The 15,876-nt window shown below is 39.0% G+C and overlaps 1 protein-coding gene across 1 annotated transcript in view; it reads right to left on the bottom strand.

Moving 5' to 3' along the window:
- The window catches only part of LOC139479371 (S phase cyclin A-associated protein in the endoplasmic reticulum-like), a 105,626-nt gene that overhangs the window by 72,805 nt on the left and 16,945 nt on the right, over nucleotides 1-15,876 (bottom strand). Inside the window, exons 18-23 of the mRNA XM_071262231.1 lie at nucleotides 15,528-15,658; nucleotides 14,281-14,346; nucleotides 13,583-13,709; nucleotides 11,141-11,253; nucleotides 9,133-9,256; nucleotides 7,860-8,071 (exon numbers count right to left, since the gene is read on the bottom strand). Of these exons, the coding sequence (XP_071118332.1) occupies nucleotides 7,860-8,071; nucleotides 9,133-9,256; nucleotides 11,141-11,253; nucleotides 13,583-13,709; nucleotides 14,281-14,346; nucleotides 15,528-15,658 (773 nt within the window). The remainder of the gene's footprint in view (nucleotides 1-7,859; nucleotides 8,072-9,132; nucleotides 9,257-11,140; nucleotides 11,254-13,582; nucleotides 13,710-14,280; nucleotides 14,347-15,527; nucleotides 15,659-15,876) is intronic.

Raw genomic sequence — 15,876 nt, 5'->3', positions numbered from 1 at the left:
AAAGGCATTTAGAAGTGATACACATAAGGAATAGAATATATGGATGTCAACTTCTTTATTATGAGGAACACAACGTTTCGGAGTATATGCTTACTCCTTCATCAGGTGAATGAGGCAGAGAGCATATATATGTACATGTAAGGACAACAAAATTAATAAGATAACAAAAGGTGGCAATTAACAAAGGGAAAAATAAAAATTATTATCCAGTAAACCATGGTGACCTGCAACATAACTACGCACACATACTTTTAGTCTGTCAACTCCAAAAACTTTGAAGTCTTCTTGCCCAAAAATGTATTTGGGCATAATTTCCAGTATATTTTAGTTTCAGCTTATGAACTAGTATAATGTGATGTTACTAGACAAGAGGAAATTTTACTCGACTGGAGCATCTGACAAGTGGCTAGAGTAGCAGACTGTAATACCAATAATCTGAACAACCACATGTTCTGAATCCTGGTAAATCATTCTTCATATTTTCACCCTTCATATTACGAAAATATTATTTGGCAGATTGCAGAAGACAAAAGATTTGAATATCATATGTTGATTCTTGAAATATTTTTCTTTAAACAAATTTAAACAAGTACAAACTTCCAAACAGGTATAAACTCTATAACCATCACTCCAAATCCGAAAACCTGTAAATTGATATGTAGATTGCAAATTTGTATTTTCGGAACTTCATAAACAGGAAAAGTTGTTTGCACACAACTAAATCAAACTGCTGAAACAATTATTCAAGTCGCCATTAACAGAAGCAAAACATTTAGTGACAGTGAATGATGAAATAATCACACTAAGCCCTGAACAGTTCTCCTGTTCCTAGTGACCTTAGAAGGTGATACCAGTGGTTAGGAAAGGTCTGTTCAATGTAGAGATACTGTTTTCCCTACTGCTAACTCTATCTGACACTCTGGCAGGCCCAGGCGACTTTCCCTGTGTGATTCCCCAGTCTGGTTGTGATAAGACTCCCAGATAAGGGCCGACAACCTGCATCCCCTACAATATGCGATAACACAACAACAGATCGCTGATACGCTCTACAAGGGTGGTTTGGAAAGATTTCACTTGTCATGTTACTCTACAGAACACCACCACTGTGACAAATTAGGTCATCATTTGAAATAAATAATGTGCAGCCAAAGGCTTCTCTCTATCTTACCAGTCCTAAAATAAAGACAAGACATCATTTTACTGAAAGTTACCAGAAACAATGATTAGCTCAAACCTACTACATTAAATCATAATATAAGCACAATAAAATGGCATCAATTATTGTATAGAGATGTTATTTAAAAAATATTTGTTAACACAAGAGTACATGATGCCATTGTTTGAAGTTAAGTTCATGAGGAGGGTGAGAGAATTTGGGTGAGAGAGTGAGCTGGGTTTAATGTCGCATTGAACAATATTCCAGTTATATCACGACATGTCAGCTAAATGTGGGAGGAAAGCCTGAAGAAGACGTTTAACCCACGAGCATGGGCATGGTGCTGACAAACCTAGAAACATAATCAGGGTGAACCGGGATTCAAACCAATGATCACAGGTTTCTGGCATACCCAAGGGACATAACTGCACACTGAATTTCCAAACCTTAGATGACTGGGCCACCCGATTTTGGGGAGAGTATTCTAGGATGAATAACCAAATTGCTGATACCACATTAAGCATTATTTACTGACTAACTCTTGTCTAAAATATTATTCAAAGAATTGTTTAGGCTTCAGTAACTCTTCACCTTCATCAGTTATCACAGCAACCAGTAAATAATCTAGACCAGACAAACCAGTGATTGACAGCATGAGCCATGATCCATCCAGTTTTTGGTCAGGTGACATACACAATCCCTAACCACAATATCATCATAATTATTACTTAGCTCAAGAATGGACATGAAGTCTGAACCAGTCACATGCCATGTATGACAATACTTTGATCACAATGAAATGTATCCTTAAATATATCCAAATGTTTTCTAAAAAAGAGGAAAACAAAATCTGATACATACAAAATTTCTTTTTTATGTCCAAGAGCAATAAATGATAATGGTGCATCGGTGAAATATTTCTGCCTAAACAAAGAAAATGATGGAGCATTTTTCATGTTTGTTTGTTGTTTAACGCTGCACTCAGCAATATTCCAGCTATATGACGAGGGTCTGTAAAATAATCGAGTCTGGACCAGACAATCCAGTGACTGACATCATGAGCAAGATCCACGCAATTGGGATCGATGACCTGTATCAACAAAGTCAGCTAGCCTGACCACCCGATCACCTTAGTCGCCTTTTACGACAAGCATAGTCGCCTTTTACAGCAAGTATGGGTTGCTGAAGACCTATTCTACCCCGGAATCTTCACGGGTCCACTTTTCATGAATGTGTAAAGTGGATGAATATTGTCTAATGCACCGGTCAGCATTAATCCAGCTGTATTACTGGTCATAAATAATCAAGTCTGGACCAGGCAAACCAGTGACTGAAAGCATGAGTCCTAATATAAGGGCAAGATGTCATTCAACTCATCATGTCATCGAGAGAGACAGACCAATCCATAATATAATAATAATCCCAAATTTCTGAAGGGCTGGCCAATTCTACCATTTAAGTTCCAATTAGGGCAAGAATGATACCACCGCGAAGATCCGAGTTGGAATTGGTCCTCATCAACTCATGCCTGCCATATAAGGCGACTAATAAGAGACTTATGGTTGTATGCATGTCATCATATAACTGGAATATTGCTCAGTGCAGCGTTAAACAACAAACAAACACACAAGAATGATACATGGACTTGGTGCAACCTGAGTATTTGTTTTCGTGCAAGTTTACATGCAACTTGCTCCAGGCAACGCAACACTTAACATAACAACTGACCTACCAACCATGCAGAAAAGACTTAAGGGGAAAAAATACATAAATTGACGATAATTAGACAGGACATGCTGTGCCTATCTTGTACAAATTAACCAGTTTTTTCCTGATGCCACCACACTGATGACGCTAATTTCACACCTTTTTTGCTTCTGTGATGTCAAACAAGGTTTCCAAATACACCAAAAACACAAAACTGTATCTACCAGTTACACGTGAAACAATTACTTAGTTTATTCCTGAAGGAGGAAATATGTGGCTGAAGATATTATCCTGAATTCCACAATGAAATGACATTCTGAAACTGTCTGAAAAGATGTAAACAACCCAATGGACGTCTGAAATAGGACCCACAATCTTTATCATGACAGCCCAGCTCCTACTGAGAAAAACTAAACAAGACAAAACCAGAAATTCAATAGTTGGAGATTTGATAATCTTGATCGTACTGTGCAACCACAAGCGTCATGTTTTACCTGATAATGTCTGTGTCAAAACAACGTTTTTTGTTCCGTGGCATTTCCATCTGACTTGTGGGGGCAAGGGAAGGAGGGACACGCTGATACAACTACAGTAGTATCTTGCGATAGGGGAAACATGCAAATTATGTCTAAAAGGAGTATGGTCTTCTTTAATAAAGTGTGATGTAATGGTATTCACAAACATTCAACCAATATTTACATGATCAATCATCATCTCACCAAGTTTCTTGTCCATAAAGTGCTCGTGGGTTTCACCGATGTGGTAAACGTCTGATACCTGCATCACTTCGGGCTTTCCTCCCACATTAAGCTGACACGCCGTGATATAACTGGAATACTGTTAAAAGCGGCGTAAAACCCAACTCACTCACTCACTCGTCCATAAAATTATTTGTTATATTGCTGGATGAATGTCTCAATAATTGATCATGGTTAGAAATTAATTTTATTTTCACTAGTCTACAACATGATCTGCTGGAGAGTTGACATCTACCAAAAGATAAACGTGGTTGTCTGCAATGAAATTCTGCTAGTCCTTCCTGAATTTGCTCGCCTTGGACTAGGATCTTTTGTAAATTTCTAACACAGTGTCATGGAGCTGTGCTCCAATGATCAGGGGTGTCATTAAACAAGAATAAAGTCATAATGAAAATGTGGAAATATGTTCACAGGTTTCTTATTAGCAGCTAATTGTATCAAAGGACGACAATATGAAAGATAAAATAACCAATCTATACTAACAAGGATCGCTGATTACAATATTTTCTTGAGTATAGTGTGCATCCCCCTCTAGCTGATTCAGTATTTTGGAAAAAAAAAATATTATGCGCAGAAAGCAGAAAAAAATACACCGTTCCCCTTCAGCAAATTCCGGGAAACGAACAGGTGATGAGAAACATGGTCAGTACAAATTTGAAATTTGAGATAAAAAATCACCAGACATGTTGATTTACCGTTTAAATTGTATTTTTTGTACTGCAAGGCATTGTTTTACACCAAGGGATTAAGATTACCTTGTGTATTTCTCGTTAACTAAGCCGGAAACAGCAATCAGCTGTACACACGTTTTCTTGGAATCTACCAGTGATTCGGTCAAGACACACCAAATGATATAACTTTACAAGATTTTAATGAATGGCAAAAATTGTATCTGAAACTAATTTTTTTATCAGGAATAATATACTCCAATAACTTGTTCTTTTAGTTGCAGCTTTTACTATATATATTTAAAATAATAAATTATAACCCTAAGCAAATTAGATGATCGCTATTGTCGGTTATTATTTTTCACATGGAACCAGTTTGACTAGTCTCCGGAATTGTCAAACTATAACAAATATGAATTTTAACGAGTCAAAGTATGACATTTATGATATATGAATCCATTCTCTGTCAACTACAGTTTGTTTCAAGGCGTCAATAGCAGTAATCTGACCGTGGTTGCTGTTAATAACAGCGAATTGTGCGATCTTTCGATGGCTCCAAGCACGATTTCGCGGAAATTAATTAAAACGATATTAAAAGGAATTTTTAATAAAATTTATGAAATAAGTTGCAAGCATAAGTCCAGATATACATAAAACACTTTTTATAGTCAGACAGTGTAATTACATGATTAATTTGCCTACTTCAGTATGGATTTGTTGACATGGTATTTCCGGTGTTACGTGCTCACGGTAATGTCTTTCCGGTGGGGGAAAAAACATCAAAACTTATTATTGCGTGTATAATGCTCAGCCCCTTCCACACAGCTGTGTTTTTTTGAGAAACAAGTGTGCACTATACTCAAGAAAATACAGAAACTAAATCAGAGTAAATACACAAGCAGCTTAGCTAAGCAACTGTATTACAGTAATAAATTGCGAGGTAGCTAAATCAATACTTTGAGAAGATATCAACAAGATGCATAAACGACCGATTAAGTCAGCTGCAACTAATTAATACCTGAGTTAATTAACTCACAACTCTAATGAGTGAATAACCTTGGCTTGGTTAATTAGCGGGAAATTAACATAGAGGGTCTATCCTGGTGTCAGCTTAATGTGGGAGGAAAGCCCGAAGTGATACAGGTTTCACGCGTTTACAACTTCGGAGAAACCCACGAGCACGGGTATGGTGCTGACAAACCTAGAAACATAATCAGAGCGAACCGGGATTCAAACCCACAATCATAGGTTTCTGGCGTGTCCAAGGGACACAACTCTGCACAGCGAATCGCGGTGCCTTAGACCCGGAAACACCATGTATGTTGACCTCGACCTTTCACCTTTGGGTATGAGCCCAAATCTAATCAGATGGAAATGGCAACATAGAGATATACAACATGGTGTCTAAATTCCTATCTTAAACCAGTATGATGCCGTCACACTACTTTCGTTGCAGTTGATTCTCAGCCAGGAATTATCTGGCCATTCTGAACATGCCTTTTAACGCGGAAAACTGTCACAACTTTAGATCATTATGCAAAATTATAGTGAAATCATATATAAACCATAATATGGTTTAAGTCGGAAAAAATCACTCGGATCAGTTGATTCCAGAAATATAAGTTGATCTAAACTACTTTAGTCTCAATTCATCATAATCAGAAGAATACTGATGTTCATTTGTGGGCAGGCAGCATCAGGACCTTCACACAAGCAACCCTAGCGAATGACCTTGACATTTGACAGATAATGATCAGTGATAACAACTGCGTTGTGCCTGACAGCACTATTCCAGCTATACCACAAGGGCCTGTAAATAGTCAAGACTATGCAAGCCAAACCGGGGTTGACAGCATGTGCAATAATCCATGCCATTGGCGCATGATGCCACACAATCAGTTCCACCAAGCAATGTCTGTGAGGCAGGGTTTCCAGGTGTGGAGAGACATCAACTTTACACATTCCTCCCCTCAACTTCCTGCCTCACATTCATCAACAATTTGGATGAAAATCTTCTTAATAAATCAATGTGGCCACGACTTGACTGCATATAATACAGGTCAAAATAATTTGGTCAAAAGATATTTGTAAACAAGTAATCAATTGTCTTTGGTATCTGAGCAAAATGAGACAGAAAGACAAGTACAAATCTTTCTGCCAGCAGAGAGACAATATTACATACATTTTTGAGAGATAGATTTTGAAGCACTTAATCTAGCTAATAGTCTTTACATTCCCGATGCTACAGCATGACACAGGAGAACTTGACACACATCGGAACTACTTGGAAGTGGATAGGCACTCCTCACTGGATGATTTATATATACTGAAAATCATGAAATTAAAGTGAAAAATGCAAGTATCCTTGCTCACATTAATGAAGTGACACATCTTTATCTGTACATATTGTAGTTTATTGTTATGTCAGGTTCACAGCACAAGGGCTGAAACAATGACACAACTGTTCATTATCAACAATGCTATTGAACACTAGAAGTAGACAGTGCTTCTCACCAAGTTCCACATCAATGGTGATCAATTTGTTAACAAAATTTGATCAAGCAGTTATGACACTTGCCAACCATGTATGATGGCGTCTTTGTTGTTGGTAACCTTGTCAAACAATCTTAAAATTACAAGCAAAACACTGCTCACCCACGTCGTGAGTATGTCCATTTGTGGTGAATACATAAGACTAATTTACGTTAAAAGAATTTTGCTAACTCATTTAAAAAGACTTGAAGGCTTAGTGCTCTCAAAAGATATTATGTATTTTCAAACTACAATGTAACAACTGTTTGACAGACATTTTTTAGAAGTTAACAGATGGCAAAGTAGACACAATTTATGGATAACAACTTCTTTTTTTTTCTATAAAGGCGACGTTTGGGTATGGATCCTTATACCTTTGTCCTTGCTTGACAACAGTATAAGGATCAATTCCGAAATGTCGCCTATACAGTAAAATAAAGAAGTTGTTATCCATATATTATGTCTACTTTACAATGTAACACAGCTAATGATAAGATGTGGATGGTGAACTTCCTTATTTCAACAGCTGTATCTTATTTTCCAGTAATGAGTGAGGTGGATTCATGCAAGAGTCAGTCATATCTCACTTACATCATACACATCTTCCTGGGATGACCACCCTCCTATAGTGAATAAGCATGCACTCATGGGTGTTCATGGCGCAATAGAAAGTCCATAATTATTATTACTGTTGAAGATGGTAGCAAACACCATGTCAGCTGTCTCTCTTCCAAAGAGTGTTGTGTGGGTTGTGTGGGTGACTCGCCCTTTATACAATATTTCAGTTAATGTAGAAGGGAATCTCAAAAAGACACAGCATGTAGACATTCACACCCACAACCATAGTTATGATGCTGACAGACAAAAGGATTATAATATGGGAGATTCTTGGATTCGAACAAATGATCAGCTGATCCTTGTAGAGCAAGGGGAGCAACTCTGAATCTTAAACAAATCAGCCCCCATGCCCTGAGAATCTGCACAGTCCCAGAACCACAGATTGCTTGAAATCCATCTGCTTGTGTAGAAACAGCCTACCTGATGATGTCGTTACCCCTGTTGGCGAAGGCGTCACCGCTGCTGCTCATCCTCTCCATGGAGGCCTCACTAGAGTGGAGGGTAGGGTTGTTCTTGGCCAGGCAGGACAGCACACTGGCCACTACCTGCATCAGGCTGGCTGCTAGCGGGTCGTAGGGGAGCTTCTGCTCCACTGTACCACTAGGAGTGGGGCAATCTTCAGGTAGCAGCAGCTGGGACACAACAAGGAGTGAGATAAGAGATTTGTACCGATTTCCTCTCTCATGGCTCTAGAGACATATTGTCTGTGAAAACATAAGGTGAAAGGTAGACGAGATATTGGGATGAATATAATCATAGAAATTAGTTTTAGGAGCCCTGAAATCTGTTCTGCTTGTCGCTGTTTTGTTTGTTTCTTGATTAATGCGACACTCAGCAATATTCCAGCCACATGAAGGCAGTCTGTAAATAATCAAGTCAGGACAATTCAGTGATTGACATCATGAGCATCAATCTACGCAAATGGGAGATTATGACAAGCATCAACCAAATCAGTGAGCCTGACCACCTGATCCCATTAGTCACCTCTTACGGACTAGAGGACTGGTACCAAATTTCTAACGCTGTACTGCCTCATAGTTCCCACACATTTGTACAGCAATAATGAGTTATGGTTAGATAGAGGTTAAAATCTCCTTGACAAATTTCATCTTGTGCACTAAAAACATATTACATTAAAAAAATTAATAAAAAATAAATAGAATCTAAACTGAAAATATCCAAAACATAACATTCATTTTAGATTTGGGCAGAGACCACATAAAACTAAACTCTCAACATTCAGTGTTCACAAACAGAGGAGCAGAGAATGCTGGCACTGAAATACAAACTACAAAATCTATATCATTCCAATGGTGAATGTGCATTGTCAAATGAAAAGGAGTGGGTTCTATGATTTGATTGTTTGAAAAACAGGATTAAATGGAATTTGAAGCCAGGAAAGCTTTGGCACATGAATATTTTTCTTGAAAAGCATCTTATTTTTACCAAAACATGCCAGTTGGCATGGCAAGAGGATATCACATTAATCAAATATTAAGTTGGATAAATATTTATCCCAACAACTTTGATAAAGGCTTTTTCCACATTTTGCTATCCGGCATTGACTTTTTACAACTGAAACCTCCAGCTAAAACTGTTGATTCCAAGTGAAATTTCATGGCATGAATTACTCTTATAAACTCACAAATCTGAAAACACACAATGTTTATCTCGTAAGTCAAAGCCAACTTACGGAGAGCTGATGTATCAGATGATCCGCAAGGACTCCCAGCTTGTTGCTGAACAACATGTAGTGACAATTCTCAAAACATCCCTTACATGCCAGGCGGTAAGCGTCGCAGGTCTGACACAGAGATCTGAAAAGTACACAACAGGGCTCCAGATAAGTTTTCAGCATCAGGCGTACTTGCTCTTTATTATTTCAAAGTAGGAGTACTGGCAAAACTAAAAGAGTACACTTAGATTACTGAATGGAGTTTAATGGCTTTATCTTGTATTTCATTTTAGATATGCACCACAGCATTGCTACTCTCTCTCAATAAACAATAAGTGATACTTTTTTCGTTGTAGATGTTTGTCTCTTGTATAATGCAAACCCCCCTCTAGGGTATTCAGTATTGATGGGGAAACAAATTTGAGTATTATGAGCAGAAATGTTTTACATTGTATCCCTGCAGAAAACACATCTAACAAATTTGGTCAATATGAATTTGAAACTTGAGATAACACATCTCTAGACAAGATGATTTTAAAAAGTATTTCCAGTCTTACTACATGTACTAGGCATTGTTTCATATGCAGAGATTAAGATTACTGTATGTATTTTCAGCTGTACACACGTTTTCTCCCTATCTACAGCATTCGATTAAAAATTATACAATAACATAACTTAAAAGAATTTTTATGCAATGATCAAAAGAATTGTATCTAAAACTATTATTTTATGAGGAATACTATATTCCAATATTGTGTTATTTTAGTTGCAGCTTCTACTATATATATTTCAAATACTAATAACCATATGTGGAGCAGTAACTTTGGTACAGCTGATCTTTATGGCCGGATATTTTTTACGTATGGAACAACATAATCAGTCACCGTCAAGGCTCCAGCCCTTGTGAAAACTCCATGTAACATTCTATATAACAGTCAAACTACACCAAATATGACTTTTAACAAGTCAAAGTATGGCATTTGATATATGTATCCATTCCCTGTCAGCTAAAGTTTGTTTCAAGGGTCAATAATGGTCATCTGACCGTGGTTGCTGAATATATTGGAGAGTTGTACGATCTACATGATCTACCAATCACTTCACACACGATTTCGCCAATATTAATGTAAACAATACTGAAAGAAATTTTGAATAAAATTATTAAAATAGGTTACAAACATAAGTCCAGATAGACAATGAACTCTTTTTTGTAACCAGACAATAAAATTACATAATTAATTTGCGTACTTCTGTACAAATTTGTTGACTGGTATTTTCGGTGAGCTCACGGTAATGTATTTGCATTGGGGGAAAAAACATCAAAACTCTTTATGGCGTGTATGATGCGCCCCTCCCTTCACACAGCTGTGTTTGTTTATAAAAATATGCTGCTTGAAATCAGAATATAATTTTGGGGAAATATGTCTATAAATGACTATGAGACCATACATGTATGCTGTGATGCGGACAGCTGTTGAAGCATGAGTATGAGTACAAATTTATCATTTTGTAAAAGAAATTGTTCACTGGATCAATATTTACCAATATGACAATGAGCTTCACGTAAGTTGAATGGCTGGCATACAGTCTAAGGGAGATAACTTTCCAAGCCATTCACAGGACCACATGCTCAAATAATTATTCAAACACATAAATAAAAATATTATAACTGATAAAATATTCAAAATAATTCAAGTTTCAACACAAATCTTTTCTTCACTTTGATTCACAATAAAGCACCTGTTCTTAGCCACATTCAAGGACAAAACATCGCTTGTCCTTGGGATACATGGTCCAATACTTTTTCAGTGGACAGAAATAATTGAATTTGAGCCACCCTATTGAAAAGAATATAGATTTAACCACTACAAAGCTTAACTTTGATACATTTCTGACCATTGGTGTGAAAGAAAAACAAGCCAACACTGCACAAGCGCTATACAGATTTTTAGAGATGCATCGGTGTACCCCGGTATGTATTGTAGGCTGAATTGCTGCATCACAGTACAAGTGTGATCCTACTCACTTCTGGGGTATGACTGGAGGGAGAGAGACTGTAGAGTCATCGATGGTCTGGAGGAGACGGCTCAGCGTGGTCAGCCCTCCCAGCACCCGGTAACTCACTTGATCCAAGACAGACTGAAACATGGGATAGAAGCCTTTACAGTCGGTGACTAATGTAAGTTACTCCAGTCAGTACTACCCCGCCTATAAACAGTCAGGTCTGGTCCAGACAAATCAGTGGTTGATTGCATAATTTAAAATTTTACAATATTTTGTATATTTACATACCTGACCCATTTCACTTTACTCTTCGATCCTGGCGTGGAAACATCCTAGTACCAAGTTTCCAGCTTCAAAAAAAGCAACTCACCCTAACTCTTGACTGGGAACCCGGAGAAATAAAAAGAACAAATAAATAACTTCAAGTATATATTGACTTATATACAGGAGACGAGACACGAGACTGTAGTACATGAAGTATCCTTATCTGCACTGAAGGGTTGATGTGAGCAACCCAAGTGGACTGAGTGATGCAGACCTTGGACATTGGCAACCGAGATGTCCTGCAGATAATGAGACGCAAAGACCATGTCAGACTGCCATAAGCATCCTTCCATGATCGCTGAGAGTGCAATTGCTGAGCATGAGGGTTGGTTTCAACCAGAGATGGTTAACCCTCATAGTGGTAAGCTCTTTGGGTGATAAAGCACATCCAAAAGGAGATAATGGTCCGCCATATCTCAGAAGTTGCAAAGGAGATACACTTGTGTGAACGACGTAATACCTGAAAAGCCTGAAGGGAAATCCTCAAAGCCACCAAAAGAAGATGAAGGCTACTGGTGATTATCACCTTCTACAGGACCTGAGGGAGGAGGCCAGTCAGAGGATAGGCGTAAGCGTAGAGACCTTCCCACAAGACAGCAAGGGCGATATCGTCCAAGCTTGCTAGTACAGAATGTGGGGAGGTGCATATCAGTAGCTGACTGTTCAACTGGGTGGCAAACGGGTCGAGGTCTGAGGCTCCAAAAAGGCAGCAAATCCAGCAAAAGACTTGTGGGTGGAGTTGCCACTTTGTCAGGGACGAGTGCTTTGCGCAGGATAAGGCATCTGCTATTACATTCTGGATTCCTGGAATGTGTCTGGCTCAAACCAGTATATGAAGAGTTGGTTGGTTGGTTGGTTGTTTTTTTAACGCCACACTCAGCAATATTCCAGCTATATGACGGCGGTCTGTAAATAATCGAGTCTGGACCAGACAATCCAGTGATTGATATCATAAGCATCGATCCATGCAATTGGGATCAATGATATGCATCAACCAAGTCAGCAAGTCTGACTACCCGATCCTGTTAGTCGCCTTTTACGACAAGCATAGTCGCCTTTTACGGCAAGCATGGGTTACTGAAGACCTATTCTACACCGGAATCTTCACGGGTCAGTAAATGAAAAGAGTTGACTAGGTGGAAACACTGAATTGTCAATCTGAGGAAGGAAGCTGACTTGGTCGAATCCATCTTGTTGACGTACCAGATAACAGATGCATTGTCCAACTGGATCATGACTCAAGACAAGTGAAAAATAGTCACCCAATGAGTGATAGTGAGAATTAACGCCCTGAAATCTCATGGGCCAAGGCCATGGTCCCATGAATATGGGCCTCTTTTGATGATTGGGCGTGGGCCACAGATAAGGCTACAGCTTCCTTGAGTATACTTGAGAGAAGTGGAAGAGTGCGACATAAAGTCTGATCCAGGGGAGCTAAGTCCTTATCTTTGACAAAAGATGAATGTGAAGATCACTTTGGATTAATGACACAATTGTCACGATCCAGATCCTAGGCCGACGCAATGGACGACATACCATAGGTCCCACTGTCCAAACATCCACTGGTGATAGTAGTGATAGTAGTGATGCATGGGATGTGTTGGGATGAGTTGTTTTTTTAAGCTGGAAACTTGGTTCTTGGATGTTTCCACGCCAGGATCAGAGAGTAAAGAGGAATTCAATGTGTGAGATAGGATAAGATTAAAAATTAAATGTTACAATCCACTGTGGTAGTTAATACTGGTATGAAATACCATCCAGGTAGCACACTGTTAAGCTTTTACAACAAGCATTGGATACTGGTGACCTTATATTTATATCCATGACTCCAAACAAAGCGCATTACAGTAATTGTGTGTCCTACCCTGGAACAATGTTTCACCTTTATTAAACATTATAAATGCATAAATACATCCAAGTGAGGAAGCCAGATTTCCAGTTGTTTTGAAACAAAATTGCTTCAATAACACATCTTGAAAAGTAAAACAACCTGTAACCATGGTAATCTTATGGGAAACCTAAGCTATTTATTTAATGATGGAATTACCACGAGGGCCACCTCATCATTAATATATTTAAGTTAACACTGATTAATTACATCTAGTGAGAAGATAATATGGTAAACGGATGCTGCTTGTACCTTCCTCTCCAGGATGCGAGTGAGTTCCCCGACCGCTCGGTCTGTAGCGGAGACTCTACTGGTGGGCCAGGGGCCGCGGTCCTGCGTCATCAGGTACTTGTTCAAGTCCTTTATCACCTTTTGCAACCTGCAGGGAAACATGGAATCATCAGTATCATTTGTTTGTTGTTTAATTCCACACTCAGCAATATTCCAGCTATATGATGGCGGTTTGTAAATAATCGAGGCTGGACCAGACAATCCAGTGATTGACATCATGAACATTGATCCACACAATTGGGATACGATGACCTGCATCAACCAAGTCAGCGAGCCTGACCAGTCTATCCCATAAGTCACCTCTTACGATAAGCTTAGTCGCCTTTTACGACAAGCATGGGTTGCTGAAGACCTATTCTACCCCGGATCTTCACGGGTCATCAGTATTATAATCCTGCCCAATGTTGCCGTACTACAATAACTCACTGGGTACATGGACTGTTGACAGACCTGCTTGAAAGTACTATGAATGTAGTTTATTTCATCAAGTAAAGAAAAACGGGAACGCAGTTATTTTCTTTCTTTGTCGTTCTGGATGACAATAACATTATGTTAGGTCCAGATGAAAATCTAATGATGAATTGATTATAGCCATATATTTCATATCATGGACGCAGCAGTTTTAACTTAGTGACAAGTGGTCTGGGTTGTCTACTTACTTAGCTTTATGTTCAGAATCAGCTGTCTGTTGTTTGTTGGCCAGTGTCCCTTCATATTCCAGACCGCTGAAATCACAGAAAGTAGCGATGCTAACAGTGACATGGAATCCAGGACTTGTGACAATGATAAGGAGGGTCTTTGAAAATGCAATCGACAATTGATGAGGTAGGATTTGTTCAGAAACATGTCAGTATATAGAGGTAACCATGCCTCATAAACTGATAATGATATAGCCATGTTTTACAAAACCTGACAGCTGTCCTTTTCAAAACAGGATCCAGTCCTAAAGAAGGTATATATACCAACTTTAATGATAGATACAGAAATACACTTTGAGAAAGTGCAATCACAAACTTTTTTGTAATTGATTCATGTGTTTGATGGTTTTCATAGATATGATTAAGTGGCATTTAGAAGCTGTAGTATCCATGAGGTGAGGTGAAATTGGGTTTAATGTTGCATCCAAGACTATTGCACTTACATAGCGTCTTGCATGCACTTGTGTGTGCGTGGCTGCTTGTACTAGTCCAGACTGATGCCATTTATAGTGCTGGCCTACTGATATACCATGCTGCAGTTTAACATGTATACCCCATTCAGACACAGTATACTGACTCCGAGCCGAGCAGTCCTTGTTTTAGCCCCTTAAGTGCGAGCGCCAGACAGGGTAACAACAAGAACCATCAAATAATGTCATTTGGTATGAAGCGGCTGGGGATCAAACCCCGGACTTTCCGCTCTCCAAGCTGACTCTCTACCACTAGATCATGGAGGCAGTTGTAGTATCCATGAAGACAGAGTAGACTTAACCTTAGACACCTAACTGAACTATTGTCAATAGACCTGATAATGATGTGTGGAGCTTGTAATTTCTACAACTCCTTATACGCCTGAGCTATGAAGTATGGGTGAATGAGTTGGGTTTAACATCGTTTTTAACAGTATTCCAGTTATATCAAGGTGTGTCAGCTTAACGTGGGAGGAAAGCACGAAGTGATGCAGGTTTCAGACGTTTACACTTCGGTGAAACCCACAAGCATGGGTATGGTGCTGACAAACATAGAAACATAATCAAGGCGAACCAGGATTCTAACCCACAAATATAAGTTTCTGGCGCGCCAAAGGGATGCAACTCTGCACAGAACATTGCTGCGCCTTATACAACTGGGCCACCTGTCCCCCCTATGGAGAATGGAGTATCTAGCCTTGTCTACGGGACTAGCGGCAATTTGTACTCCTCGCTCACCGTGATGTCATCCTCTGCCGCAGCTTCTTGCATCGCTTCCTCAGGGACTTCTGCCTCTCCTTCTCCGTCAAAATCTTGGGGTGGTTGCTGTTGTCGGGAGCATCCACGATGTGCTTCAGGTTGAAAGTTTCCTACAACAGACCCACTAGATCAGTGACTGGAAATGAGCAGGGTAGTACGACATGAGATATGTCGTAAAATGGAAATGAATTCCCTTTTTGTTTGATATGTTATGCTATGATACAAATGAACTTCTTAACAGTTTCAAAGTTCTTCCTGGACACTTTTTACATAAATAGTGTCAACACATCATCAAGCGCATAGTGACTCATAAGGAATTAACACAGTC

Source organism: Haliotis cracherodii, unplaced genomic scaffold (genome assembly GCF_022045235.1).
Source record: "Haliotis cracherodii isolate W230 unplaced genomic scaffold, xgHalCrac1.p SCAF_1, whole genome shotgun sequence".
NCBI lineage: Eukaryota > Metazoa > Mollusca > Gastropoda > Lepetellida > Haliotidae > Haliotis > Haliotis cracherodii.
This window is presented reverse-complemented; position numbering and strand designations above follow the sequence as displayed.